The sequence below is a fragment of the Cygnus atratus genome, chromosome 1 (genome assembly GCF_013377495.2).
Source record: "Cygnus atratus isolate AKBS03 ecotype Queensland, Australia chromosome 1, CAtr_DNAZoo_HiC_assembly, whole genome shotgun sequence".
Taxonomy (NCBI): Eukaryota; Metazoa; Chordata; class Aves; order Anseriformes; family Anatidae; genus Cygnus; species Cygnus atratus.
Genome location: NC_066362.1, coordinates 7,034,492 through 7,061,832, shown reverse-complemented (window position 1 = coordinate 7,061,832; position 27,341 = coordinate 7,034,492). Strand labels below are relative to the sequence as shown.

Sequence of the window (27,341 nt, the reverse complement as noted above, 5' to 3'; positions counted from 1 at the left end):
CCACGGGGCACACAAACAACACGTGGAAGCAGTGCCCAGCACTTCAGCTCGGATGGATGGCTGTCGGAAAAGATCCTGAGATCCTCTGGTGGCCTCCACCCCGCTCTGTGGCCTCTGAGGAGGAAGGCAGGGAGGAAGAGGAGCCCAGCCTCCAGCTCAGGACCCGGGGCATCGCCAGCTGCCCAACACCTGGATCTGGAGAACTTCTGTGTGTGGAGCTTGGAATCACCAAATTAAGGTTGAAGAAGACCTCCGAGATCGTCTGGAAGGAGAAATCGGTGAAATTACACAAATATTGGTGGCCTCCAAAAGGTGCTCGGTGCCTCCACTCTTCTGGTCCTCAGCTCTGCAGTCCAGGGGCGCTGCGTTTGCTTGGAGATAAAAAAAAGAGCAATTAAAAGCCAGGCGAGAAAAGTAGTGTTTTAATTTCCTCCTCTGTTTAATTTGAAGCCGGACTTTTTCAAAGAGAGTTGCACAAAAGGCCGCCTACGAATTAAACCATCTTTGAATTAACAGACAATTACTTAATTAGATGCTTACCTGCAAACTGCAAGAAACAAGCTATTTTTTTTTCAAAAAAAATTATTCTGCAGTGTAACTGCGGGCCCTACGCTATCTGTATCTCCCTTACCTCAGCAGAAAGCTCACCTGGCATGTGAAGCAAGACAAATTTTGGGGGGAAATCATGCAAGAAATCCAAATTTTGAGGGAAAATCATGCCAGAGCGGCAAGTTTTGAGGGAAAATCATGCAAGAGAGCCCAATTTTGAGGGAAAATTGTGCAAAAGAGGCAATTTTTGAGGGAAAATCATGAAAAAGAGGCAATTTTTGAGGGAAAATCATGCTAGAGAGCGAAATTTTGAGGGAAAATCATGAAAAAGAGCCAAATTTTGAGGGAGAATCGTGCTAGAGAGCCAAATTTTGAGGGAAAATCATGCCAGAGAGCCCAATTTGGGGGGGAAATCATGCAAGAGAGCTTAATTTTCAGGGAAAATCATGCAAGAGGGCCCAATTTTGAGGGAAAATCATGCAAAAGAGGCAATTTCTGAGGAAAAATCATGCAAGAGAGCCCAATTTTGAAGGAAAATTATTCCAGGGAGCCAAATTTTGAGGGAAAACCGTGAAAAAGAGACAAATTTTGAGGGAAAATCATGCCAGAGAGTTAATTTTTGAGGGAAAATCATGCAGGAGAACCCAATTTTGAGGGAAAGTCAGGCGAGAGAGCTCAATTTTGAGGGAAAATCATTCAAAAGAGCCAAATTTTGAGGGAAAATCATGCAAGAGAGCCCAATTTTGAGGGAAAATCACTGAAATTTCGCATTTCACTGATTGAGAAAAGGGGTCTTTGGGGGCGAGGGGCCCCCTTCGAGGCGCAGCAGCGCTGCACACGGGGGCGCGCAGGCCGTGCACGCCGCATCGCGGTGCTCTGCTTGCAAACGGCCGCGGGCCGCATTGCCGCACGGCCGCCGTTGCAACCCGGCCCCGGGGCGCGGTTGCACCGCGGGTCGCGCGCGCGGGAACGCGGGAACGGGGTTCGCGCGCGGTGCGGGGAGGGGAGGGAGTGCGGGGAGGGGGGGGAGGGGGGGGGAGCGCGCGGCGCGCGCGCCGCGTGGGCGGGGCGACGGGGCGGGGAGGGGAGGGGAGGGGGGGGAGTGAGGTGGGGGGGGAATTTAACCCCTTCGCTGCCGGCGGGCGGCGGAGCGCGGCGGCGGTTTCTTTTCTGTTCAGGCGGCGCCGAGGGAGCCCCGCCGCGCCCGGTGCATTGTGGGACTGGGCCGGGAGCCCCGTTCGCGGGAGGAGGCGGAGGGCGAGGAGGCGAAGCCGGTGAGAGGGAGACCTGAGGAGGGAAGGGGGAATGGGGGGGGGGTGTTTAAAGGGGAATTCGCCTCACGCTGAAATCGAGGCGGGGGGGGTGCGGGGGGGGACGCGCGGGGCGCTGCGCTCCGGCTTCGGGCCCCGGCGGCCTCCTTCCCACCCCCCCCACCACAGGCAAGGCCTCGGGGAGGAAGGGCAGGGAGAAGGGCGGTTGTGGGGAGGAGGAGGTTGGGGGGGGGGGGGGGGGGAGTGAGGAGGGCGAGCGCCGCGCCGCTTTAAAAATAAATAAATAAAATAAAAAGGAAAACCCGCCCCGCGCCGCCGGCCGCCGCCGCCGCGCCGGCAGCGAAAGGGTTAAACCATCGGTTACCCCCCCCCCCCCCCCCCCCGCCGACATTTTGTTTCCTGGGGGGGGGGGGCGGCGCGCGCCCGATGGCGGCGGCCGTGAGGGAGGCGGGAGCGCGCCTGAGGCGCTGAGGGGAAATGGGGGGGGAGGGGGGGGTGGCTTACCTGCACCGCGCCTCCGCTTCTTCCTCCTCTTCCTCCTCCTCACCTTCATCATCATCTTCCTCATCGTCCTCCTCCTCCCTCACACGCGGCCCCGTGCCCGCTCGGTGGTGGCGGAGGGGGGCGCCCCCCCCTGCCGGGCGGCTGCTGCTCTTCCTCATCTTCCTCCTCCTCATCTTCCTCCTCCTCTTTCTCCTCATCTTCTTCAGCCTCCTCCTCCTCCTCTTCCTCCCCTCAGAGGCCGAAAGCACCAGCCGGCCGCCGAAGGTGTCCCAGAGCCGCCGTTTGTATCCCCCCCCCCCCCTCCCCCCCCCCGCCCGCAGCTCTTTAGCGAGGCAAGGGTGAAACTTAGTTATTATTATTTATTGTTTTATTATTTTTTTTTTACTATTTATCATGCCTTAAAGCAAGGAGCTTTACAGGAGGGTCAGGAGGTGCTCCCTGCCGCCAGGACTTGCTGCCATGGCAGGCTGTGGGGCGCTGCTGCACGCTCTGCTCAAACCTTCATTAAATTAAATGTTAAAAAAAAAAAAAAAAAAAAAAAGGCGACTGTCTTCTCTCTGTGGGTGTTTTCCATTAAATAAAGGCGTCCTGGTTCCTTTCGGTGTTCCTTCTCGAAGCGGGGAGCTTGGCTGGCTGTGTCTTGTAGAAAGTTGCTGTGGCCTCGAGCCCTTCCCTTCCCTGTGTAGGTAGGCAGGGGGTGCTAGGAGTAGTGCAATTACCGCTTAGACGAAGGAAAAAGTTCCCCTTTTGGGGCGAGCTGCTGCTCGTACGCTTCTGGAATTAATTTGGACCAAGTGCTAAAACAAAAAAAACACCCTCCTCGAAAAGCTTTTGTCTCCCCTTCCCATTGACAGGTTCCTTCCCAGCCAGTATCTTTTCTCCCTTTCTTTTCTTGTTTTTTTTGGATGGCGAGTGCTTTAGTGGCTCACGTTGGAAGGCGACAGCTCCGGACCGGGTTCATTGCTCATCCAAGACACGTTCGTGTAGCTAGAGGTTGGATCACTGCCCGCGCCTGGGCTTTGGGAGATTTGTTTTAAATAAGCGACACGCCTCCCCGAGAAGGAGAGAAAGCGCCGGACAGGGGAGCCGGGCTCCCTATCACAACTTCCCAGGGAGCTTACAGCTCCAATTATAACAAAATATATCCAGCAAATTAGCAGACTGAAAGGTTCGTGCAACTGACATAACCGCTAACAAGCGGCGGACAGGGCGGATCGGTTGCACAGCCTATGGATTTACTTCTTCCTTATGTTTGGTGCTGCTCAACTTACTCGACACCAGTCATGTACTGTCTTTTTCTTTTTTTCTAACTTTCCAGCTTAACCTCCTGTCAGGTTTTGTCATGCTGCGCTCTGTTTGTCATTTTCTCGTGAGGCAGGACCCTTGCTTTCTAAGAAACCGCCGCGTATGGGTCATTTTTAGTAACTCCTGAAAGCTTTTTTTCTCCGAGGAAGATAAACTGCATTGTATCCCGGCCGTTCCTGTTTAGAAGGCAGTGTTTGAGTTAGGCCCCTTATTAGTTTTGGAGTGTGCTGTATGTGAGTCAGAGTGGAAAAACGTTCTAAAATTAGACGTGCATTGTTAAGAATTTTATTAAATGAGTTACATCAGTGTCTTTTTACATTGCCACTCTAACGGACGATTCTCTGGGTACTCTCAGTCTAGTTGCTTGACTAAAAAAGGGGCTCGAGAGGCACGAAACTTTTAGGCATTTTTAGGCCCGTGAACACACGGAAAGGTAAACCGGCGTGTTTGTGGGTAAACTGCTCTGATTAAATGCAGCCTCTTTGTTCTTCTGTTACCTGTGCGAACACAACACCGGCGTTGTGTTTTCCCCCAAGGACAGCAGGTGTATTCTGCAGTTTCAGCTTCTTACATCAGACCCGAAGCTGAGCCATTATACGAAAAAGTGTCCCGCTCGTGAGATTCACGTGTTAATGGATCAAAGCGCGATCCTGCGCCGCGCTGAGTACAACCAGATGTCTCTGCTGAGCGCCTCGCAGGATCAGGGCCCGGGCTTCCTTTTGGAAATTGACCTCGGCGCTCTGGGAACTATTACATTTCTTTCATTACTTCTGGGTTAAATGAGGTTGGTAAGCGTGTTAGATTCTCTATTTTTAATGAGAAACGCAGCATAACCGGAGGAGAGATTTATTCTCTGATGCTTCTGAACGGCGGAAGGTAGGAAGAGGAGTGGGGACAGGTGGGCTACACGGGGCGCTTTTCTCTTTTTAACTTTGTGCAGAGCCTGGCGTCTCGTAGCTGCTAGGATTTTCTAATCTTCCCCATTTTTCCAGTCAGACTGCTCGGCAGAGAAACCCTGATACCGTTGCTCTGGGGTGGGAAAGGCCAGCGGCGCGTGCGAGGGAACCATGTCTGTTCGGGAGTCGTTTAACCCAGAGAGTTACGAGCTGGACAAGAGCTTCCGACTGACCCGCTTCACCGAACTGAAAGGTACAGGCTGCAAAGTGCCTCAGGATGTGTTACAGAAACTGCTCGAGTCTCTCCAAGAAAACCATTTTCAGGAAGACGAACAGTTCCTGGGGGCAGTTATGCCCAGGCTGGGTAAGTAGTTGCTCCCCTAGGCACGCGTGGTCCTTCTGCTCTGTCCGTGTGGCGACCCCAGCTCATCTGCTGTTTGTTTAACCCCTTTGAAGATGTTGTGTGGTGCGTAATGCACGCGTATCACCCAGAAGTCGGAAGAATTAATCTGGCTGGCATCTGGGATGCGAGAATAATTATTTAAGGTCCTGCAGTGCGCTCAGCTGTGAAGATAAAATGGTCAGGAATGGCCTTAATTAGCAATAGCCACGTGCGTAGGAATTGCAGTCTCCCCCTTCACCCTCTTCCCCGTAGATGCTTTGCAAACTGAAGTAGTAGCAAGTAATTTCTGGAATGTTAAATTAACGCTCTGGCTTTTAAAATCTATGCAATGAATAGTCCTTAGCGGACTTAGAGGTGAAGTTCCCCTCTCCCTCCCTTTCCCCTCATTCCTGGGGCAAAGAAAAGCGAGCGAGGGAAAACTTTCTCACTGCAGCAGAGGCTGCGAGTGGATTGTTTCGCAGCCGTCATTTTTTTTTTTCCCTTTCGGTCCTTTCGTTGTACCCCACTCTAACCTTTTTGCTCACCTGTAGAAGCTGCCTGGGAAAGGCTCTTTCCACGACCTCTGTGTTTCTTGCCAGCTTCACTTTCTCTTTGGTGTTTGCACAATGATGCAAGCAATAAGGGAAAACAACCCGCACAAGCCACTTCCATGGGGAACAGGGCGAACGTAGGTATTTTGATACCAGCTCCTGTACCTGACACTGATATAGATATAGGAATGTAGATATGAGTTTAACGACACTTTTAATTCTGTTTGCCTATTTACTCAGCCCTGCGTATTCAAGCTCTGCTTTGCGGTGCAGTATGGATTTTTTCCTCAGCTTAGGAATATCAATGTAGCATTTATTCTGAAATTATTTAATTATCAATTTGGCGTCCGATAGCCTTATTAAAAAATTATTTTAACGTGGCTAATTATCTGTTAGCAGACTAACAGGTTGCAACCCATTATTCCAGTGGAGATTGAATTCAGTGAGAGATTAGTAAGGAGCCCGTGTTCTGGCTTAGACAATAGCGATCTTATTGTGTGTGGAGCTGGGGTGGCACGATAATTTCATATTCCCTAACGAGGGACGCTTTGAGCTTCTTTTGTACCCAAATTGCTATTTATGTGCCGTTGTTTTTTTCTTAATTAAACGCGTTATTCACAGCAACGTTTCCATTTGGCAAATTTCTGAAATCAGTAACAGTTTGGTTTAGGTTTAATTTTCCAGCTATTTTTTTCCTCTTATAAACTTAGAGGCTCTAAACTGTAATGGGAACTGCTGATAGATTTTTCTTCTCCAGCTGTATGATGAGGTACAAAGCGGACTAATGCCGTCAGTACGTAGGTGCGTCGTGGTGTAGCAGGAAACGTGTTAGTGATAGGAGGTGGAGAAAGCAGATCTCTGTATAGAGATGCTTTTACGGTGAGTATCCCTTTAACGAATCTGTCTTCAGGTAAATTAGGTATTAATTACCTCTGGTGCGTTGTGCTTGGAAGGGCTAGCCTGGAAGCTTTACAGGCTGCGCGTATGCACAGTGCTTCTGAGATGCAGCCAGAAGGGAAATTCCCACAAACGGGCTCAGCTTCGCTCAGTGTGAGTTTTACAAGTGGTGGCACCCAGAGCAATGTCGGAAACTGCAAGCTCGGTACTAATTCTCTGAGCTGTTACACGTTTTCGGATTCTGATTGGGTTTCTCTTATTTAATCAGCCTCCTTTGTTTGTGGTTTTGTTTGCGTGGAACATGAACGTAGCCTCAGAAAGGCCCTGGTGCCCGTCTGTGTAGCAGCCCTTTCGCTGCAATGTCAAAAACCTCCCAAGCGGAGTCAGTCCTGCAACATCATGACGCGGGGGGGTGAGCTGAGGGCAAAATAGCTGCTGTATCTCCTCTGTAACTGCTCGCATGCCCCTCTCCGGAGATGTTAAGTGTCGGACATAGTGGCTTGGTAGCTTCTGCAGAGGATGAGCAACCCTAAATTACTGCTTCTTAGTACCCCTTCTCTTCTGAGGCAAGATCTTCTGCCTCTGCAGCCGCCTGCATGGCTGCTGCCTGGCAGGCCTTCAGCTCCGTGCCCTCAGCGGGGGCTCGGACGGCAGCAGCTCGCTCGGTTCCTGCACAGGACGCTGCCAAACGCTGCCTTGTAGCTCTTGGTAGGTAGCACGTTTCATTAACGCCCGGGGAAAGTTACCTGCCCGCCTTCTGCTCCCTGCAGGCTGGTTGGTTGAAGGGTCTCTCCTTGCGAGGTGCACAAAGAAAAGGCAGGCAGCTCGCTGTCAGCCCAGGGAGGAGGTAAGCTACCTGCCGCTGCCACCAGGCAGGAGCTTGTCGACGGGGGGGACACACAGGGCAGCTGCCGTGGTTCGATTTGCCACCCGCTGCTTTTTTGTGCGGGCTCTCGCATCCCGGCGAGCGCCTGGAGGTTTCTACCATTGCTTATTCTGTTTGAAATCTCCCCCGTCAGGGAAGGCTTCGCTTGGTGTGGTATTGTGGTTTTCTCAAAGGAGTTTCCCTGCCTGGCAGATCGCCTTGCCGCCTTTCGGTCTCTCAGAAGTAAGACGAGGTGAACGCAGAAGCTCGCAGAAGCTCCAAGTGGCTGAATCATCCTTCGCCAAGGGCCGAGGCTGTGACTTAGGGTGGTTTTTTTCTCCCTCCAGAAGTGAGGAAATGCCCTTTATGAGAAGCTGTGCCCTTTGAAAACTGTCATTATGCTTCTGTCGAGGTGGGAGTAACAGGAAAACCTATTAGCTTTTGACAACGTCAGTTTACGTAGTTCCTTTTAACTTTAAATGCACATAAATACAAGCACAGATGTTAAAAGCAGCGTGCTTTTACTGTACTGCAACAAACCGTAGCAAGTTTCCTTCTCACTTTCAGCCATTTACATTTCTGCTCTGTTCCAGTCAGGAGTTTTCATTCTTTTCTCCGTTTTCCTCTTCTTTTCACTACATGCTTTCTCCAGGGAAGGGATTTGCCACCTCTGTTCAGGCAGCATCGAGAGCTGTATTTCACAGGCGCGTTTTGTAAGGTCTCTTGTTCGGAGCAACAGACAGCTGAGGACAAAGTTGCCTCACTGATGGATCTCTCTCTTTGCAGGAATTGGGATGGACACTTGCGTTATTCCGTTAAGGCACGGAGGTTTGTCGTTGGTTCAGACAACGGATTATATTTATCCTATTGTGGATGACCCTTATATGATGGTAAGTTGGCTGAACGGAACTGGTAGATATATATATTACCGATCTGATTTGTGCTTCTTGCTTGTCTGACGGCAGTTTGGACCATTTCTTCTAGACGTGCAGCGTTAATTGTTTGCTGAACTGCGCTCAGAGCCTTTCCTACATGGCAGCGAGAAGGGAAGGGCCTTGTTTCATCCCGCAGTCCTTTCCGTGTCAGCCAGGAATGCTGCAGCGCTGTGGCCGGAGGTGAAAGCTGGCCGATCTGCCACCTTGAATTCAAATTTCCCTCCACCTGTTCCGTGCGATTTGGCTTGAAAAGCGTTAAAAGGGGAAAAAAGAGCTGTCTGTGAAGCAGCAGACAGAAACCTCTGCTTACGAGGAGCACTGCATTGTAGTTGGCCTTTGTTTTTTTTTTTCCCTTGGGGTTCTGAAATGACCGGGTAACTTGTTACTGCCGGAAAAGCCTAAATGCCAGGAGGTGGTAATAGCGTCTGGCAACCTCAGGGTGCTTTGTGAACGTCGGGTTTCCCGCCCTGCTATCCAGTCACAGAAGGGCAAGTTGAAATGGCTTGTCAGAAGTCGCGTGCTCTTTGTCTTTGGTTCTTTCTGCGTTCATCTTTCATTCAGTTCACTGCAACAGCCCCCTCCGTGGTGTTGTGTGATGGCGGTCAGTATTGGCTTGAGCAGAAGGCGGTGGGGAAGCAGATGTGTGTTATAAGAAAGGTCTCAGTGAAGCTGTAAGGACCTCCACAGCAAGCTTTCTGCAAACGACAGTTAAGAAATGCTAGACTTCGAGTTCCTGTGATTTCGGTGTGGCTCCTTTGCGTTAAAGCAGGCTTTTACTGCTGTTTATGTGATCGCTTCTTGTTTTGGTATTTGTTCTGTTGGGTAGGTTTGGGACGTGCGGTTTGCGATTGGGACGGTTTTTTCAGCACGCTTGACCAGGTGTTGCCTGTGCATATAAGCAAGCAGAGCTCCTTTGATTTCCGCTCCAGCAGAGCGCTGCTCCTGCTGACTGAGCAGCCAAGATCTCTGGCTGGTTCCTAGAGTTTAAAGCTGCTGAGCTCTCCTGAGAAATTTGGTTCAAATTTCAAGCTGGGAACCGCCAGGGACCAGAGGAAAAAAAAAATCTGTCTTCTTGGAGAGTAGTTTTCAACGTCACCAGCCGAGAAACTTTCTTTTCTCACCTTGTACCCAAAACTTGTAAGGGATGGCGTAAGAAGGCTGCGGTGGTGGTGGGGGTTGTTTTGTTTGGGGATCCAAAGGGACTGAGATGCCGCAGCGGCGAGAGACGAGTCTGCGTGCAGATGAGGTTTAGGCCTGTGTGGCGGCAGAGGAATGTAAATTTGGCCTTCGCCCGCCTTCTGTGGTTGCGTCTCAGTGAAAGCCTCTGCTGCGATCCCCACGCACCAGCAGCTGTAACTTTGGCATTTCCGAGCTATCGGGTTCCTCGCTGCCATTCTTATCAACGTCCGTGTCAGCGCGATGGCTTGCCGCTTCCGATCCGTTCGCAGGTGGGTGCTTCTTCTGAAAAGCCGGCTGAGAACAGGGGTTGTGTGATACGCCTTCTTGCTGCCTGACCCTCTGCTCGGACCCCTCTCACCTGGGCACTGGAGTACCTGGGGGAAACAGGGATCGCCATTTCCTTTTGCGGACCAACGTCAGCTGCAGGAGAGGCAAACACAACCTGCTAGGGCTTTTTATTTTTTTTTTTTTAGGACAGCGAGGAGCTGAGGAACGGTGAGACTCGGGAATTCCGAGCTGGTGTCCAGGCTGCGTAAAGGACTGTGCCCTGGATACCTCTGTCCTTTTCAAGCCGGGCTGTTTCCGCCCTGTTTCTCTCGCTGCTTCTTTCCCTGTTTTTAACCTAGCCTCCCCGACCCATGCCTGCTGTTATCCCTCTCTGCTCTCATTATCGCTCGCATGCACTTGCTGCTTCTTGCTCTTCTGCTCCGTTTCCTTACTTAGTCAGTTCTAGCCTGGTTTTGGGTGGGTGCTCTGTGACTCAGAGTCTCTTCCTCTCTCTGTTCGCGCTACCTACCTGCAGCTCCTTATCTCATCTCTCTTCCTAGCTGGGGGCAGGGAAAGGAAGGAGGGAGAGCCGAAGGTGCAAATGGGCTCCAAGCCGGGAGCAGCGACAGAAGGGATTAGAAGGCATGAGGGAGGTAAAAATGCGCTTGGACCCAGCCGAATTTCTGAGTTTTGCTTTGGAAAACTGGACAGTGACAAAGTTTTTAAACTTGGTAACCGAAATACTTTGTTTTAAAACGAGCAGAAAAACGAACAAACAAAAAATCCCTCCTCCTTCTCCCCGTGCCCCTTCTTTTCAGCTCTGTTCTTGAAAACACCTGATCCATGTTGGCTGAAGCATCCCAGGATGTGTGCCTGTAAAGGTTACGTCCAGCATAGGACTTCTCCCTTTAGATGGTTCGGGGTTGGAAAGGTTACAAGTAATTGAAAATGGGTTTCCAGTCAAGTACCAAGCCACCAGTGGTAGGACTGGTACTGGCCACCCCTCTGGGATGGCGTGGGGATGCCTTTTTGAGTGCAGGAGCAGGAAATTGGCTGCTTAAAAGGGCTGGGCTCCGTTCCCCTCTCTCTTACAAGGACCTGTTCTGAAAGGGTTCTGCTTTTGCCCTCATAAATACTTCTTAGTATTGCGAGTAGATTGCCGTGTTCCAGTGATCCGTGTGGTTAGGAGACGTGTGGGACAGAGCTCAGGTGACCTGCCCGTGAATCCTGGCCTGTCTGTCGGTGTTTGCAAGCCACGTATCGTTCCCTCTGCTACTTCAGACTTGAGGCTTGCCCTCCCCGGGTTTGTTTCCAGAAGGGTTTTGCCAGCTGGCAAAAGCGGTGTTAGGCTGACCTCTGACTGCTAGCAGACAGAGCTGTTGTCAGTGTGGTTTTAAAAACTTATCTCTCATGCTTAAGAGGGCATAAACCAGCGGTTTGCTTGGTAAATACTGAAGATAGTGGAGAACAGTTTGATAGTCCCCTTCCAGAAAAGGAAAATGACAGGCTTTAGTGTTCTTAAGCATCCGGGAGTTTAACAGTGAGTATCTATCAAACCACGCAGTCCGCAGCTCATTCTCCTCTTAGTAGTGTAATTTAAAACATATTCTGCTTTCCAAATGCACAAGGGATTCCCCTGATGCCACTGGAAGCTCTTTAATTTATGAAAAACTGGATCATGCTTAATTGTGGTTTGGAGGTTTTATTTCAGGTCATCAGAAAGTGAAGCAACTGCCCGAAAATACTCGCTCTTGAATAACAAACCCAAAACCCTGGATGTGTGACTAAACTGTAAGGTTTTGGGGATGGCAGAAATGTAGACACGTGTTTAAATGTTTTCTCCCCCACCTGTCTTCCAGTTAAAGCGTGTTTCTGTGTTCCAAATTGTGTTGAATAGGCATGTTTTTGCTGCAGTGGCATTGCCTCTGAATTTGATGAAAAACGTAGATTTAAGATCATCAAACCAGATGCTGATTGCAGTTTTGCAGCTGCAAACCTAAATCTTTTAATAATATGTGTGGAGTCTTCCAGATTAACACACCAGAATGTTATTTTAGAAAGTAATTTAAAATTATTTTGCCCTCCCTTGGGACACGCCCCGTGTCAGAAGGTTCTGCATCTTCATCAGGAAGCTTGATGTCTTGTCTCTGCCGGGTTCATAACCCAAACCCACCCGACTTGCTGGCTAATTGAGATCCATTCATTTAGCAAAATTAGAGCAGATAAGCTCACGAGACCCCGGTGAACCCTTCTCGGTCCTTTCAGCTTCAAGACTCCTTAGTCTTCTGTCAAAGACCCCTCCGCGTCTCTTGGAGAGGGTTTTATCGCACAAAAAGTTTATAAAAAAGGTGTTTGTACGCACAAAAGTTTATAAAAGTGTACGTGCTGTAGGAAAACTCCTGTTGCTTGGACAGTGACAGAGCAGGCACGTCTCCCACGCCACACAGCTGGTGTGGATCAGGCAGACACCTTGCCCCAGCAGCCGTGCGTGCTTCCAAGCCGTGACAAGGCCAGCATCTGGGAGACCTGAGCTCTTCAATCCCCAGCATGTGCTCTCTTCTGCAGGCGGCTCCTTACTGAAATCCTAGCACAAGAGCCACCTGAGCGTGCCTGTGTGCTGCTAGCACAGCTGTGTCCCCTGCAAAGAAGAGTACTGTCCCGAAAACTTGAGAGTAACATGGCCTCTGGGGTGGTGCAGAGGAGCTTTCTCATCCAGGTCCCTGTCTCCTATATACTCCGGTTCAGAAGAGACTACAGCTTTAGATTTTGGGATCACCTTCCTAGCAGGTGTAAATTGACACACCGTAGTCTTCATCATCAGCGTACAGAATTCTGTGCTGGACTAGAGGTAATAGGAGCTTAGCAGTTTAAGTGAGCTGAGCTCGTTATCAAAGCTGGATTTTCTCAAGTGTAATGTCAGCCTCTAAAATAAGAGCCTAAACTCATGAGATCCCTGTGTAGCTACTGAGAGCGAGGCAGCTGGGATGAATTCTCTCCTTACCTGTCAAAGGGGCAGGTATCTGCATTTCTAGATGGGCACGTTGTATGGAATGGATCACACCACGTTTTGGGCTGGGTTTCTGAGTGCAGGAGCCTGTGGAATAATCACAGAATAAGCAGCTCTGAGCCCAAACTCACACTAGATGTCTCGTTTATGGCAGGTGTTTGTCTGAACGTACACAAACAGCCCAGCAGATTTTTTTTTTCTTTCTTTTTCAGGGACGGATAGCGTGTGCCAATGTCTTAAGTGACCTTTATGCCATGGGGGTCACGGAATGCGACAACATGTTGATGCTCCTTGGGATCAGCAATAAAATGACAGATAGGGTAAGATTCGGGGTGACTGCTTTTGAAGTAAGGACCCAAACAGCTCTACGTACTTAGAGTGTGTTTTTTTGTAGTATTTTCTCCTCAAAGTTTGAAACCTTTTAAGCAAGAGGTGGTCTTAGTGAGAGCCTCAATTCATAGTGCGGGTCTTGCCTCATAAACTTTCTGAGGTTACTTGATAAAAACTGATTTTTCTGTGGCATTGTAATCTGCTGCTGCTTTGTGATACCCGCAGAAATGGATACGGCTGGTTTGCTTATGCAAGCTTCGTAGCATCGTGTTGAAGCAGAAGAAACTGAAATAGATTGCTTTTATTTTTATTTCTTTGTGGTGGAAGTGACCAGCATGTATGTACGTTTGCTCTAGCCAGAAAAAAAGAAATGACTGTTTATTCTTAGAAGGAAGTAAGTCGGAATTTTACAAGTTAGGGGAGGCTAAGTGCATCTCGATTTAACGTTGCCTGATTGCGCTGTGCTGCTGGCTGTACCTCATTTACAACAGCAGGACAGTTGTTCTGAGTCTTTCAGAGCTCTCTGAATTCTCCAGTTTTATATGACCTTTTGGAGAATGTTTCTTCAGCATCCTTCGAGGAGCTGCTTTATGGCATAACATGCAATTTTCAGGAAGCTGCCTTCTTCCTGAGGCTGTTTTTTCTCCTTGAACTATTTGCTGTGAGGGGATTTGACCTGAGTGATTAAAGCCCCGGACTGGTCTTGAAATGGCTCGTACTGCTGTGTACGGAACTCTGACTTCTGTTTTGATCTTTAGGAAAGAGACAAAGTGATGCCTCTAATTATCCAGGGTTTCAAAGATGCAGCAGAAGAGGCAGGAACATCTGTTACTGGTGGCCAAACAGTGTTAAATCCCTGGATTGTTTTAGGAGGAGTGGCCACGACAGTCTGTCAGCCTAATGAATTTATAATGTAAGTTAAATCACTGAACAATCAAAGGCATTGGTCTGAAGGGATACAGTAAAAATCCTTTAAATACTGTGTTGTGATCTGTCTCCTGATGAATAAAGCAGTGCCTTCTCCTGCTTGCATTTGTCCGTAGCACTCAACAGATGCCACATCTTTTGTACTTTATTTGCTTTTTTAAACGGGAAGTCCTTTTACTTTTCCCCCAGTATCTTTTGATCTTGCTCTCTCTTCTGAGAGTTAAGCTTCTAACCTTTAAAGGTACCGAAGACTGCTTTGGGACATAAATTTCTGTCCCAGTTTAAGATGCATGTATAAATATCTCCCAATTAACCTATTAATTGCTGTAGAGAACGGGAGAATTGCTGTGTTTACATCAGTCTGGCTGTTTAACAGTAGCCAGTCTTGAATATCCTACTGTGGCATGCTGCAGTATACAAAGGAATTTGGGATCCTAGTGATGCCAGGCTTATGTCCTCAGTGACCTAGCCCACTTTTTCCCCTCTACTATCTTATGTCTCTGGTAAATTGAAAGAAGAGATGTAAATTAGTGTGTCTGATTGCAAGCATTGTTCTACTCCAAGAAAGGAGGATTAGCACTTTTAAATAAGTTTGCTGCTTTTTTGCTCAATAATGCCCCTTGGCAACGAATCCCAAAGGGTAATTCTGCAATTAGTCTTTTTTTTTTATCTGCACAATAAGATACACGGGTCTGTGAAAATATAATTATCAGCACTTATTCCTAATAATGTGTGAATCGCACTCTGTAATTAATATATGAATTCTTTGTTTTCAGGCCAGACAATGCAGTGCCAGGAGATGTGCTTGTATTAACTAAACCCTTGGGAACACAAGTGGCCGTAGCTGTCCACCAGTGGCTAGATATTGTGAGTACACCGCAGAAAAAGGAGTAGGGAAGAGGGACGTGGGGTAAAGGTGACCTTCCCTATTCGCTCAACGTCTCAAAAGGAAAAACTTCAGTAGTGTGAGAAGTATATTGAGTCCTCAGCTGGGACTGATCCTCCTCTCTCCCCTCCTTCCTCCTTGGTGTGTCAGCCTTATCTGCTTACATGCAAAGCTCTTTGGAATCGAGGCAGTTTACCAGTTTGCGTTTAGTGAACCTATCTTAATTGGGTCTAATTCTTAGCTCTCAGGCATTGCTGTAACAAACAAAATCGTTGACTAACAGACGAGCACCCTGGGTAAAATTATGCCCTATTCCAGGTGCCAAAGTAGTTGGCAGAAGCTTATTGATGTCAATTACGCCAAGATTGCTGTCTGTGTTCATGGGCTTGCTGCTCGTGTACACGGCATTAGCTCTACGTTTCACCCTGTGCGTTCAGTAAGAATATTTCCAGCAGCATTATGTAGGTAGACATATTTCCATCTGTTACTTCGGGCAAAAATGGAACTACTGAACTGAAAAGTGACTACAAAATAGGCATCTGCTTATGTTGTCTGGCTCCCAGTCCGTGTCTTCAGAACTAGACCTGCTCAGTTTACATTTTAAAAAGATGCATCTTTTTCTACTTTTGGGACTACCAAGCCAATAGGCAGGCAGAGGAGTGAGCTGAAATCTACTTAGTCTTGACTGTCACCCACTGCGGTGTCAGATGAATCCTAATTCCAGAGCAAAAGTGGGAGAGAAGCAGCTTAAAACCTTCATTGGGGTCTGAAGTGTGAGCAATTAGGGAAATGTTTCTCCTCCTTTGTAGAGTATGGCCTAGCCATTTTGAATCCTCTGTTTTCCAATCAGATAAAAGGATCAAGGCCTCAGATGATCCTGATATGAAAATCAAATGAAAGAAGACATACATTTTATAGCATGTTTTCTGGCCATAATCTCACTCCTTAACATATCTGTTACTATACTGACAAATAGACTCGCAAATTAAGGATATTCTGCGTTTCCACATATTTCAAGTACTTCTAATTTCGCTGACTGTCAACCAGAAACACTTTCTGGTCTGAAAAATGGGGACAGCGAGGAAATCAATTCTCGTATTGCATGTAAACAGCATATATCTTTGTGGTAGGAAAAATTCTGAGTAGCTGCGCTGCCTTGTCTTCAGCTTTGTCTTGTGAAAGAGGAGGGAAAATAAAGCTGGAATTACCCATCACAAGTCCACCTGTAAATCAAACTTCAGAAAGGAATTTGACTTTGTATTGAAAAGTATGTGGAAGAAGGTACGTAGTACAGCAAGTTTATACCCAGGCGAGAAAGGAAAAACAGAGTGTAGAGGTAGGTGGCTACAAAACAAACAAGCTTTAAAAATAAACAAGCAAACCAAAACAAAAAAAAATCAAAGCAAACAGAGGTATTTAAACACAGAGCAGTAGTGAATAGTTAAAGGAACTAACTAAAGGGCAACCCGTGGCAATAACCACATGAGAGCTGCCTTTACGGAAGGAAAATCCAAATGGAGGCCCAAATTTTCCTCCTTGCTTGCTTCCTGGCAGCGTTGTTGCAGCTAAGCCCCAGCTATGTTGCTGGCAGCAGCTTCTTCAGGGTGTAAAGGGAAGAGGCTGTAGGGAGAGGGGCTCTGTGGGGGCTCCAGGGGACCGGGTCAGGGATGGAAGGGGTTGCTCCGATGTACATCTCCAGGAAGGGTTTTCTAGTCCCTGCTGTGAGACACCTCTGAATGGGAAAGGTCTATCTAAGCTTGCTTTAAAAGTTCTTGGGGGATTTTTGTGAACTTTTCTGCCTTCTGTTTCTTGCCCGTTAATCCCACTGTACCTGTATCTGATTGTTATAGTGGGAGGAATTTGTGTCTAATTTACAGCCTATCTGTGTTTGAGCCTCAGCCTTTAGTTCTTCTTTCACCTCATTTCCATTCTTAGCATCTGACCTGTTCCCATCTCATGATCAGCCTCAAAAAGGTATTTTCAAAACTATCACAAAATGACTGATCAGGTTTTTCAGTCATACCCAAAGCCAGATTAATCTCTATTCTGTCCTAGGTGTTAATAATCTCATTTATTTTTCCCCTGCTCTCTCACTTATCTAAATAAAAATGCTTGTCTTGCTTGCTTGGACAGACCAAGTTCAACCTCATTTCAGAAGGTCTGATCTTACTCCTATACTTCTTTAGTCTTTAAAAAAGGATTTTTTTTTAGTTGACCAGCCTCTTTCCCTTTCTTACACCCTTTCTGGATTCTTTCTTACACCCCTGGAAGTCAGTGCTCACTTCTTAAGGATAAGAGCCTCTTTGACAAGACCCTTCCCCAGTGCAGCATCATACAGCAATTCTTAGCAGTTTTTGCAACTTTGGTTAAGTAAGAAATTTTTTAATGTATTTATGCTGTGGAATAGCAGTGTAGGCTTTGTGGCTCCAAAACAATCTTATTTTTATTTACTGCAGTTCGCTGTAGTTTTACTTTATTTGCAAAAAGAACAAACCCCGTTGTAGCGTTGATCTAAACAGTTAAATGGTTGCTTTGTTTCCTTCTGGGTCTGGAATTACTTCAGTTTCGAACACAATAATTGCTCTTTATAAGGTACCGTTTCCTAAATCGTTCTGACAGCCTTTGGGGATGAAAAGCATTGCTTAGCGTGTGATGGAGGCACGAATCCACACGAGAGACTGGGGAATGGGTGGAAGGATGTGCTGATGTTGAACTGTAAAGGAAGCTTATGAAAAACTGTCTTAATCCTACTTCACTAGAGTGAAGTGTACCTTCTTGAGAGCTGGACTTCTGGGTAGCAAGTGGCCTTTCTTGATCAGAGCGTCCAGGTGTGAAATGAAGAACTTTCTCTTTAAAAACAAAGAAGCCAGAGATTAAAAATCTCAGCATCCAGCAGCAGAGTTCCTGTCATTTGGTTGCAGAGTTCAAGCCAGAAAGTTGCCTTGAAGGACTAATTTGCCTAGGGTAGGTCGTTCCACTCCACTACACTGCAGGTGAAAGCGATATTAGAGGTGCTTAGGTGCTCAATAGACCTTTAAATGAACTTCACGTGGGTGCAAGCAGGGTAAAGCACATACAGCAGGCTTCAGAACCTCTGAGTGAAACACTCAGGCTGTTGTTCCTCTTAAACTCAGTTTAAAAAAATAATAATAATAAAAAAATCACAAGTGCCTTTTGAATGAAGGATTTTAAGTGATAGGGATGTGCTTTAAAATATGTAGATGAAAACCTAAGAAAATCCTCTTTCTTTCATCCATTAGCCAGAAAAGTGGAATAAAATCAAACTAGTGGTAACGCAGGAAGATGTAGAGCTAGCATACCAGGAAGCAATGATGAACATGGCCCGGCTGAACCGAACAGGTAAAGGAAATGCATGTGTTGGGGGAGGTGGGGGAGATTGTGGGGTTTTTGGTCATTCCTCCCCAATTCTGTACTTAATTTCATTTCGCTGCTGTGGGGAAGTGTGACACAGCTGCTTTATCCCTTCCTTCTTTCCCATATTTCTGCTGTTCAGTGTTTGTGAAGCAAGCAAATTAAAATCAAACGCCCTCTTTTAATTATACAGCAAAAACACAAATGCTGCTGGAGATGATTATGACTCATACGAGTGCTGCAAGTAACATCTGAGTGAGTTAGAGGATGTTTTAAAGGGAAATCTATGGGATTTGTTCCTTTTTATTTTTTGTGCCTAGAGAACTCGGGAGGGCCTGACTGCAATAAGGCTTTAAAAAAAAAAAAAAGGGAAATGGAATAAAAAAGGAAAATCTCTTAATTTTTTTGTGCTTCAATTTAATTTTTTAATTTTATGCTGTCATATTATGTGTTTCCCAAAGTGTGGAATATGTAGCACCTGCATTCTTTCCTTTTTTTTTTTCTTTAAATTTTGGTGGTGGGGTTGTTTTGCTTTTACCATAGAAATTTTAAGTCAGGATTTCCCTTTGCTCGAAGTATCTTTAGAGGAGCTGAGGATTGAATTAGACATTTCCTTCTCAGTTGAAGGAACAGGAATAGTTAAATAGCTCTTCTCCCATTTATTCGGATTTCATTTGGTATTTGTTACATCATCCCGCTGCTTTTTGATTCTTTCACAAAATCTTCCAGGAAAAATAAATGACCAGGATTGTCTTATGGAAAAGAACTCAGTCCTGCTCACGTACTGGGAAGCCCCAGAGAAGGGCAAAACGTTCTTGGCTTTGTTTTTCTGCCCTCACTTTTGTCAGGCACTTCTAACAACACTTAAATATTCCTACCTGGAGCTATTGTGCTGCATGCAGAGGTGCCTTTCTGATACCCAGGGCTCTGTAAGTTGCAAATGCCCAAGAATTTCATGAATGCATAGGTGGGGAGGCTGGGGCTTCGGGCTGGCTGCGCCTGTCCATCCACCAGCTTCACTCCCTTCCCCCACGACCTGCAGGCTTTGCTCTTAAGCTCTTAAATTAAGTGTCCAGCTTAAACTAAGTGCCCAGAACTTAAGTTCCAGTGTGATCTTTTCTCAAACACTTTTTTTTTTTTTTTAAATTTAAACAGTAAGCAGAACTGATTTGAATTAAAGGTATGCAACTTCATTCGAACTGCGCACAGTATCGTGGAAACGTTACTTTCCCAGATACTTCTTTTCCTGATTTGTTTGTTTTTTCTCCCCTTTTGAAGCTGCTGGACTCATGCACACTTTCAATGCACACGCAGCTACGGACATCACGGGGTTTGGAATCCTGGGACACGCACAGAACCTTGCCAAGCAGCAGCGAAACGAGGTGTCCTTCGTTATTCATAACCTTCCTGTTCTTGCTAAGATGGCTGCTGTCAGTAAGGCTTGCGGAAACATGTTTGGCCTTATGCATGGGACTTGTCCAGAGACTTCAGGTAAGCAACAGTTGTATCGCTTTTCCTTCCCTGTGTCTCTACATCGGAGTTAAGTAACATTTCAAATGTATAAACGCTGTGCTTTGCGCTCAGAATCACCGTTGATTTGGGTTATGTCCACGTTAAGGAGCGTTAGCCGTACAACTCTTTGCAAGTAAGTTGTTCAGCCTAATTTCCAAACCACCATCCTGTTCTGAACGGCTCCTTATGAAACGCTATCATAGAAACCGTCGCCGTGCCTGGTATCTGGAACCTTTTACAGTTAAGAGTCGGTGACGGTTCTGAGTTCTTTTGAAATGCATTTTTCTCATAGCTATTAGCTCCAGAACAAGGAATCCCAGCACAGCTGGCACAGCGCTCTCAGAAAGGTAGAACCGCCTGCAGTAGGTTGCCAATTAAATGAGTGGAGTTTGGCTTCTCATTCTGAAGGAGCGTGAAGTTGGGTGCTGAATGGGCCAGGCTGAGGGAAGCCTTCTCTGTCCACAGCACACAGACATCGAGAATACAGATTTTCTGTCCTAAGTTTATAAAACGTGACTTCAGGGGCTATGAGCAGCAGCAAGAAAAGAATTTGGTCTCTGACCCCTTCAGTTCTTGAGTTCCCTAGTTAATACAGCTGCCCCTTGCAGTGACAATTAATACAGAAAACTGAAAATCAGGCTATAAGCATCAAGTTAATTTCAGATGAACATTTAAACGCTCATCAGGTGATTTTAAAACTTCTGATGCTCTATTTGAACGCTGTCTTATTCAGTGTAGGCTGCTTTGCCTCCCAGAATAATCACTGTCGTCTGCTGGCAGTCTCTGTACTTCATTTTCCCTTTGAACCGTCTGTCCTGTTCCATTTTGTTTTTCTTCTTCAGTCTTGCTGTTCTTTCTCTTTGGGAAATGGAGAAGATATAGCAACGAATCTGTCTTTTCTCTTATCTCTTTTCCCCACCCTCTTCCTGCTCTCCAAAAGTATTATCCAAGTTCTCTGCAGCTCACAACAGAGGGGGCCCCTTGAAGCAAAACAGTCTAAGGCTCTGGAAAGAAGCATCACAGTGAGAGCCATAAACTTTTCCCCCAGCGAATACACAACTTGCCACGATCTGCGGAATTGTTCCTCAGCCATCTGTGTTTATAACAGATGCTCTGTCCTACAGAGAGCGTGTGGCTCAGATGCTGTGTAACAGGATATGGGACATGAACCCTTCCAGGAGTTCAAATCCAGCTTCAGTCGGCCGAGGCCAGAAATATCTGGTGGCTGTGTGGTGAGCTGTAAATAAGGTTGGTAGCACCAGGCAGGTCCTTTCTAGCTAGGAGTCCGCGTAACCGGAGTGCAAGTGGCACTGCTGCTTGTGCTGCTTGCACAGGGCGTTTGTTACCAGTTGCAGGGAGGCTGAAAAATAGCTTGGACACAGATCTGGAGCTGCAAGATGGCTCTTTCAGGTGAGTGGCTGTGACACAGGCTTCGTGCAGCTGGCATGGGAATGGTGTAGCTGTAAACTGGGTGCTGGAGTCTTCAGAGCTGCCCCTTCTGCACCCTGCGGACAGTGCTGTCCTTTCACTGAAGGAACGTAAAAAACAGGTGGAGAGTATGGAAGGGGAGAACAGTCAACTTCTGAATCCCTTTTGGGAATGAGAGTAAGAGGCGTTTGAAACTCAGAATTGCCTTACCTTTCAGCAGAAACAGGTGATGATTGGAAAAACCAGCAAGAATATCTGGTTAGTTGTGAACTTCGGGTGCCTCAGAACACCTATATTTGATTTCATCGTAGCATTAAAATGGGGTTTTGTTACAGGGTCGTGTCTGCCAGATATTAGAGAGATCCTTAGCCGGGTGGATGTAGTAGCTACAAGGGTATGAAAGCTAAAGGGTCTGAAAGCTGGAAAGCTGCACGTGTGGGCTTTATGCTTAGCGCTTGCTAGTCTGGCACGTTGCAGCAGTGTGTGTCAGCTTGGTGAGCTGCCGTGGCTGTTCGGCATTCAGACCCACGCCGTTTGTCCACTTCACGTCCCAGGGTTGATTTATTTGGAGGCAAGCGTGTGCCCTGCGGCACCCGTATGTCCAGCTGTGAGGATGCTCTTTTAGGGCTGCTCAGGGCTGTTCATACTGTAATCTTTGTATACGCTCTTTCTCTGATATCTTAAGTTTCCAGAAATGCTCTGTCTGTGGCTTCTTCATTTGCGAACAGATGTTTTTCCGCGGAGTGGGCAGGCAACGTGAAATTTACTGGAAAACAACGTGAATGGATTTTAAGAATGTTGTGTTTGTTTTGTTTTGTTTTGTTTTTTTTTTCCCCAGCGCACATTTGCTGGGCACCTGTTGACAAAAGTCAGTGTTGGAAAGATCTCGTGTGTCATGTGTTCCATCCTCCAGGCACTGCTGCTTGTGGTGTTTTCTGAAAATTCCAGTTTTATGCGAGTTTGGGCTCTCTTCTAGGCAACTCCTTGGTAGTGGTTAAAGTTGCGGTTTCAGAAAACTTAATTCTGCTTATTAGACTGGCTGCTGGTAGAAATAAGTTACAGAATTATTCTGTGGGGGATACTCTAGGATACTTGAGCGTGTGTATATTTTTGCCAGTCCTCTTCTAATAACTTTTGAAGCTGTTGACTGGTGTCAGACTACTTTGTTGGTATAGTAGAAGTGTCTCAGCGATACAGTGTTTCTGTGGATTTTGTGAAAATCGACGGATAGAAAAGAAGGGCTGTTGCCTCACTGAGAGGTAAGGCTTATGATTTCAGCCTATTGTTAGTCGGGAGAGAAAGCCGTTAACAGGAGCCAGGAGATTTGTTCGGGAGCTTTCAGTGGCCAGTCCCCTGCTTGCAGTACAACAGTTAAAAGCAGCAATGTTCAAAATCTCTTACAAAAAAAAAAAAAACCCTTACGCTTTTAGAAAGGTAAGCCGGAACGGATAGCGAGTGTCTGCATTCTTTTCCACCCCCCAAGAAGCACACACCAAATTCTCAAACTGCCAGGGCCATTTGTCCATTCGGTCTGCAGCCTGTTTGCTTTGTCTTCAGTGGTGGTGGCTGCAGACCTCGGAAGCTCCTTGAGATGCTGCTTGTGTGCGCTTCTGCTTCGTTTTCCCTAGGCGCGTTGCAGCAGCTTAAGCTCCTGGTGGCTGTGACGTTGTACAGGTGAGGATTTCCTGCAGTTGTCTACGGGACAAAAACCACTCTGAGCAGCTGGGGATACCGGTAATAGAGCGGAAAAACCTTTGGGCAAATCCCAGGGTAAAAGAAACTGATCAATCTACCACAGAAATATATTTAGGATTCCCACAGACAGGAACCCTACCGCTGACCAGCAGTGCCCCGTAGCCTTTATTAAAGGTTATTGATCAAACTGGGGGATGCAGCCAGCAGGTGGAAGTATGTTTCAGCTGGGATTTGGTACGTTTTTCAGATCTTGCCAAAGAGTTTTAACCAGGTGAGCATACAAGTGATAACAAAATTGCAGGAAGAGTGTATGGGGAAGAGATAATGAATGAAGACTATTCTCATGTTCTTGGTTCTCTTTCTCCCTGTACTTCCACTTCTCCCTGCTGGCTGGTCAGCACTCTCCGTGCACTGCTACTTATAATTCTCTTCCCTGACTCGCCTGCACTGTGACGTGGGTTGCTCTTCAGTTTGATTTAGGGCCTTCCACAGGAACGGCACGTTGTTCCTTTGCAGTTGATTTGTCTGCTACGTATGGAGCAGCTTAAACGTTTTCATGTTTCTGGTTTTTGTTGGTTTGTGCTTTTGGTGGAGGTACCTGGATGTTATGTTCTGAAATCTCTGTGAGAGAGGTAGGCATTTTTCTGGATGGCGCACTCATTTGCTCCGTATAGAACCCCAAAAATAACTTTCATGCTTCCACATATCCTTATAAATTATTATAAAATACGTATAATTATACATTGCCCTTACAAGAGGCTGGCTATTGGAACGTGGCACTGTATAGGCATGAGCTTTGCAAGTTGTGTGGAGCACACGACACTTTGAGGTTTAACTAGGCATCTGTAGATGAATTTGCAGCTCCGCGTTGTAGAGCTTCACAGATTTGCAGTACAGCATAAATTTAAAAAAAAAAAAAAAAAGTAAGCAATTCAGGAAACCTGTAACTTTTAGTAGTAGAGGGCAGCACCAAAATATTTAGTGACTTCATCTGTGCCCCTGGAAATTTGTGCCCTGGCTGACAACAAAACTCACGCTAGTATTTGCAAAATCCCCTTTTCAGTGCTTTGGGATTCTTCAAATGCAGGAGTTCTTACTAACCAAATGGCAACCTTGCTAGCTACTTAGGGTGCTGCCTCTGAAAAGCATTCATTAGTCAGTATTTTTCTGTTGTCTCTGTAAGAAAAGATCTTACTGGAAAGGCTAAACGAGGTCAGAAAACTTCCCGTCTAACAAAGGGGGTCAAAGGGACTGACTGTCTCGGAGCACTGGGTCAAGCCTGGGTTTAATTTTCTGCCTTTTGTGTTCTGTTGTAACCGTCCCTGTTCTGATGGAGGATTTCATCACAGGCAGTGGGGTTACTTGCAGAATCAGCTGCTCCCAATCCGTGGTTATAGGTATCTGAATATGACCTTTATCCAAAACGTTCCTGGGTACGCTTCTTGCGGAGGCACTTTGCAGCCCTCTGTTGGAAGTTTACAATGCTGGCGTTGTTTTCCTGTGTCGTTTGTTGGCATCAGCACGATGTCCTTTTGCCAGCATCTTTTTTGTGTGGTTGGCTTCATTTACGTACGCACCGAACACTGAACTTTTTCTGTAAAACAAGAGCTCGCAGACTTCCACCGTGTCTTCACTTGGAGTCCTGCAGTTTGACAGAACCCACCGAAGTCACCGAGTGTGTGTCTAAACAGGAATTTGGCACGTTTAGGTTGAAACGCTTTGCAATCAGACATTTAACGCTCTGCTTTTTTTCTTCCTTTTTCAGGAGGCCTCCTCATCTGTTTACCACGGGAACAAGCAGCACGGTTCTGTGCTGAGATCAAGTCTCCAAAATACGGCGAGGGCCACCAAGCATGGATTATTGGCATTGTAGAGAAGGGCAACCGCACGGCCAGAATTATAGACAAACCACGAATCATTGAAGTTGCACCACAGGTGGCCACTCAGAACGTGAACCCAACGCCGGGTGCCACCTCTTAATATAGATGAAATAGCTGTTTGTTTTTAAATAGATCTATTCCTTTATCATCCTACAATTTAAAAAGAACTGTAAAAAAAGAAAAGAAAACTTGTGTCTGCACATCTGGTGGCCTTAGGTCAGTTTATGAGTGGATACAATTAATGAAATAAAATCCATTGCCTTTTTTTCCTGTTACATTAACTGAAGATGCACCTAATCTTGAGGCAGCTTCTGAGTTGAGAATTATATTGTTATCCAATACTGTTGATTCATTTTGAATCTTTAGACACTTATCTCTTGCCGCATAGGCTCTTTTTAAAGGTGCTTTCACGTAGCACAGACATTACCAGTAGTAGTGTCAAATAGCAGTTTGTGTCCTTTCATTATATGTATATTTATCATAAGTCTAATTTTGATGCCTTGAGTGATATTCCAGAGAGGCAATAAATTTGATAAGCGACACAGTGGGTATGCCCAGTAGTAAGATGGTTGCATGATTACATTCAATCTTTGATTTTTATTTTTATTTTTTTTTATTTTTTCGTAAGGTTTAGTCTTACCAAGAGCATCTACGACCCTGGACATTGCTTGGTAGTGCACTCTGTTTAAACGAGCAAGTGCTGACTTTGCATGGAAAGCACTTCAGAGTCGAAGGAGTCATTTTTAATTTCATTATTTGTAGCCCTGACAATATTTACTGTATTATCAATGATTTTCTTTATTGATAGTAAGGAAAAATAATCCTTTTTTTTTTTTTTTGCAATGTGATTGGATGTGCTATAGTGCAACAAAGGTTTTGCAGACCAAAAGGAGGTTACTGTATAATATTCATTTACAATTCACTATATAAATAACTACACAAATAATTTTTAAATATAATCAAACTAAAATAAACCTCTGTTCTGTGGATGGTAGTGTTTAATACATTTTATATTTTGTATAGTGATTACAGGCCTTTTTGTTTCTTTAAAATCAGCAGCTGTTTAGTATAATTCTTAGTATTATTTTGTTCTTTGCTCAAATACATTTTTGTGCACGCTTTTGTGATCTGTGTTTAAAATCTACATTGCCAACATTGCAGCTTGAACTTAAGCTTGTTATTCAAAATAAATATTTAATTTTTTTTTATTGCTCTTGTATAAACGCATGAACTTTTTTGATTCCTACCTGAATTACAAACTGGAAAGAGGAGAGATCCTCCTTTATCTTTTGTTTTAATGCAAGTGTAATTATATGGATTGTTGTTACTCCTTTGGTCAGCTCTGCGAGCTGTGATGTCCCATGGTAATCTAGAATATCTCCTCCTGTGTGCCAGAATTTAGGGGCAAGCAGGTTATCTCCGAGCATATTGTCCACTTCATTGCGTTTATTTTACTTGTCAGCGCAAAGCATGCGATGGATGTGAATTGTTTCCTCTGTATCCTCTGCAAGTCTCCTGGCTGTGCCTGCTCTAACCCAGACGAGGGTTCGTGAGCAGCCCTGTGCGTGGAACGAAAGCCGAAACCCATCTTTTTCCTCCGAGGGTGTGTAAAGCTCCACGTTCGCTGCTAACTCTGCTCTGCCAGCCCCCAGGAGCCAAGCCACACCGTGCGATTCTTCTGCGGAACGGAACCGAGCACGTTTCTCTGAACCAGCTCTTTTTAAAAGCTTCCCACATTGTGGAATTAGCTCCTTGATGCTCAGACCAGGACGAAAAAATCTTTGGTAATCAATACCGCTACCAGCAGGAATAACAAGGGCTTCTGTCTGTGAAAAATGACTCGCTAGAGACAAACCTGTCGTGTGCAACGTGCAAGGCTTAAATTTCCAGTCTTGCTCCTAGTGAAATCTGGGGCAAAACTTGGCTCATCTTTTTCCACTCAGTAGCGTTCTCAACAGACACCTATGAAAAGCTAGAGTTTTCTTCATTTTTTTCCTTTTGTAACAAAACAACTAGGACATGGCCGTCCTGTTCCTGGAAACTAAGTCCGAGTTGTGTGTTCACAACACAACCTCAAAGCAGTAACTGAATTTTTGACTTTGTTGGGGGTGGGGGGAACGGGACAAAACGTTTTAGGGTTTTCACAGCCGTTCTGAACACCAAAATAAAGCATCGAAAACTAGCTGTCTATGCAAAAAGTCCTGAATTAAGTTTTTTTTCCCTTACCATTTTGTGAAATGCATTCTGTGTTCTGATACAAAACCATGTGGCTGGGCTTCTGTTCTTTATGGTCAAGGAAAAGACTGTCGCTGCATAAATAACTTCATTAGATTAAAAAAAAAAAACTAGATTAAATGTGTATGAAGTGCTCGGTGTGTGAAAGCACTTGTTGGAAAGATGGCTTGTGTTTTCAGCTGGTGCTAGATGCGGGCGAGGGGCTCGTACCGCGCAGGAAAATGTTCTGGTTTGTAGCTGCTGCTCTTCGCTGCTCTGTCGATAAGTTCATCAGCCAGGTGTGAAACCAACCCTTCTCTTTTACCGAGCGTGCTTTGAAGGTTTCTCCTCGCGGGTGAGGGTGCCTGGAGGAAGGCTGCTTCATCAGCAAGGTGAGTGAAAATTCACAACCATCGGTCATCGTGTTCCTAAAAGCTTTCAGGGCCAACCCCCTTTTTTTTTTTTTTTTTTTGTCCAGCTGTTCAGAGA

General features: G+C 46.1%; 1 protein-coding gene across 2 annotated transcripts; it reads left to right on the top strand.

Annotated features, from left to right (window-relative positions):
* The first annotated feature begins 1,617 nt into the window (after nt 1-1,617).
* On the top strand, nt 1,618-26,820 carry SEPHS1 (selenophosphate synthetase 1). 2 transcript variants are annotated; one of them, XM_035549532.2, is made up of 9 exons: nt 1,618-1,823; nt 4,626-4,889; nt 8,007-8,110; nt 12,821-12,928; nt 13,697-13,851; nt 14,642-14,732; nt 18,012-18,111; nt 19,402-19,614; nt 24,524-26,820. In XM_035549532.2, exons 2-9 carry the CDS (start codon nt 4,697-4,699, stop codon nt 24,736-24,738), a joined length of 1,179 nt encoding a protein of 392 aa, XP_035405425.1. In that variant the 5' UTR covers nt 1,618-1,823; nt 4,626-4,696; the 3' UTR covers nt 24,739-26,820. The 2 variants fall into 2 exon arrangements, with proteins under 2 accessions (XP_035405425.1, XP_035405424.1); XM_035549531.2 differs by having other exon boundaries at nt 1,629-1,823; nt 4,622-4,889.
* Nucleotides 26,821-27,341: the final 521 nt, after the last annotated feature.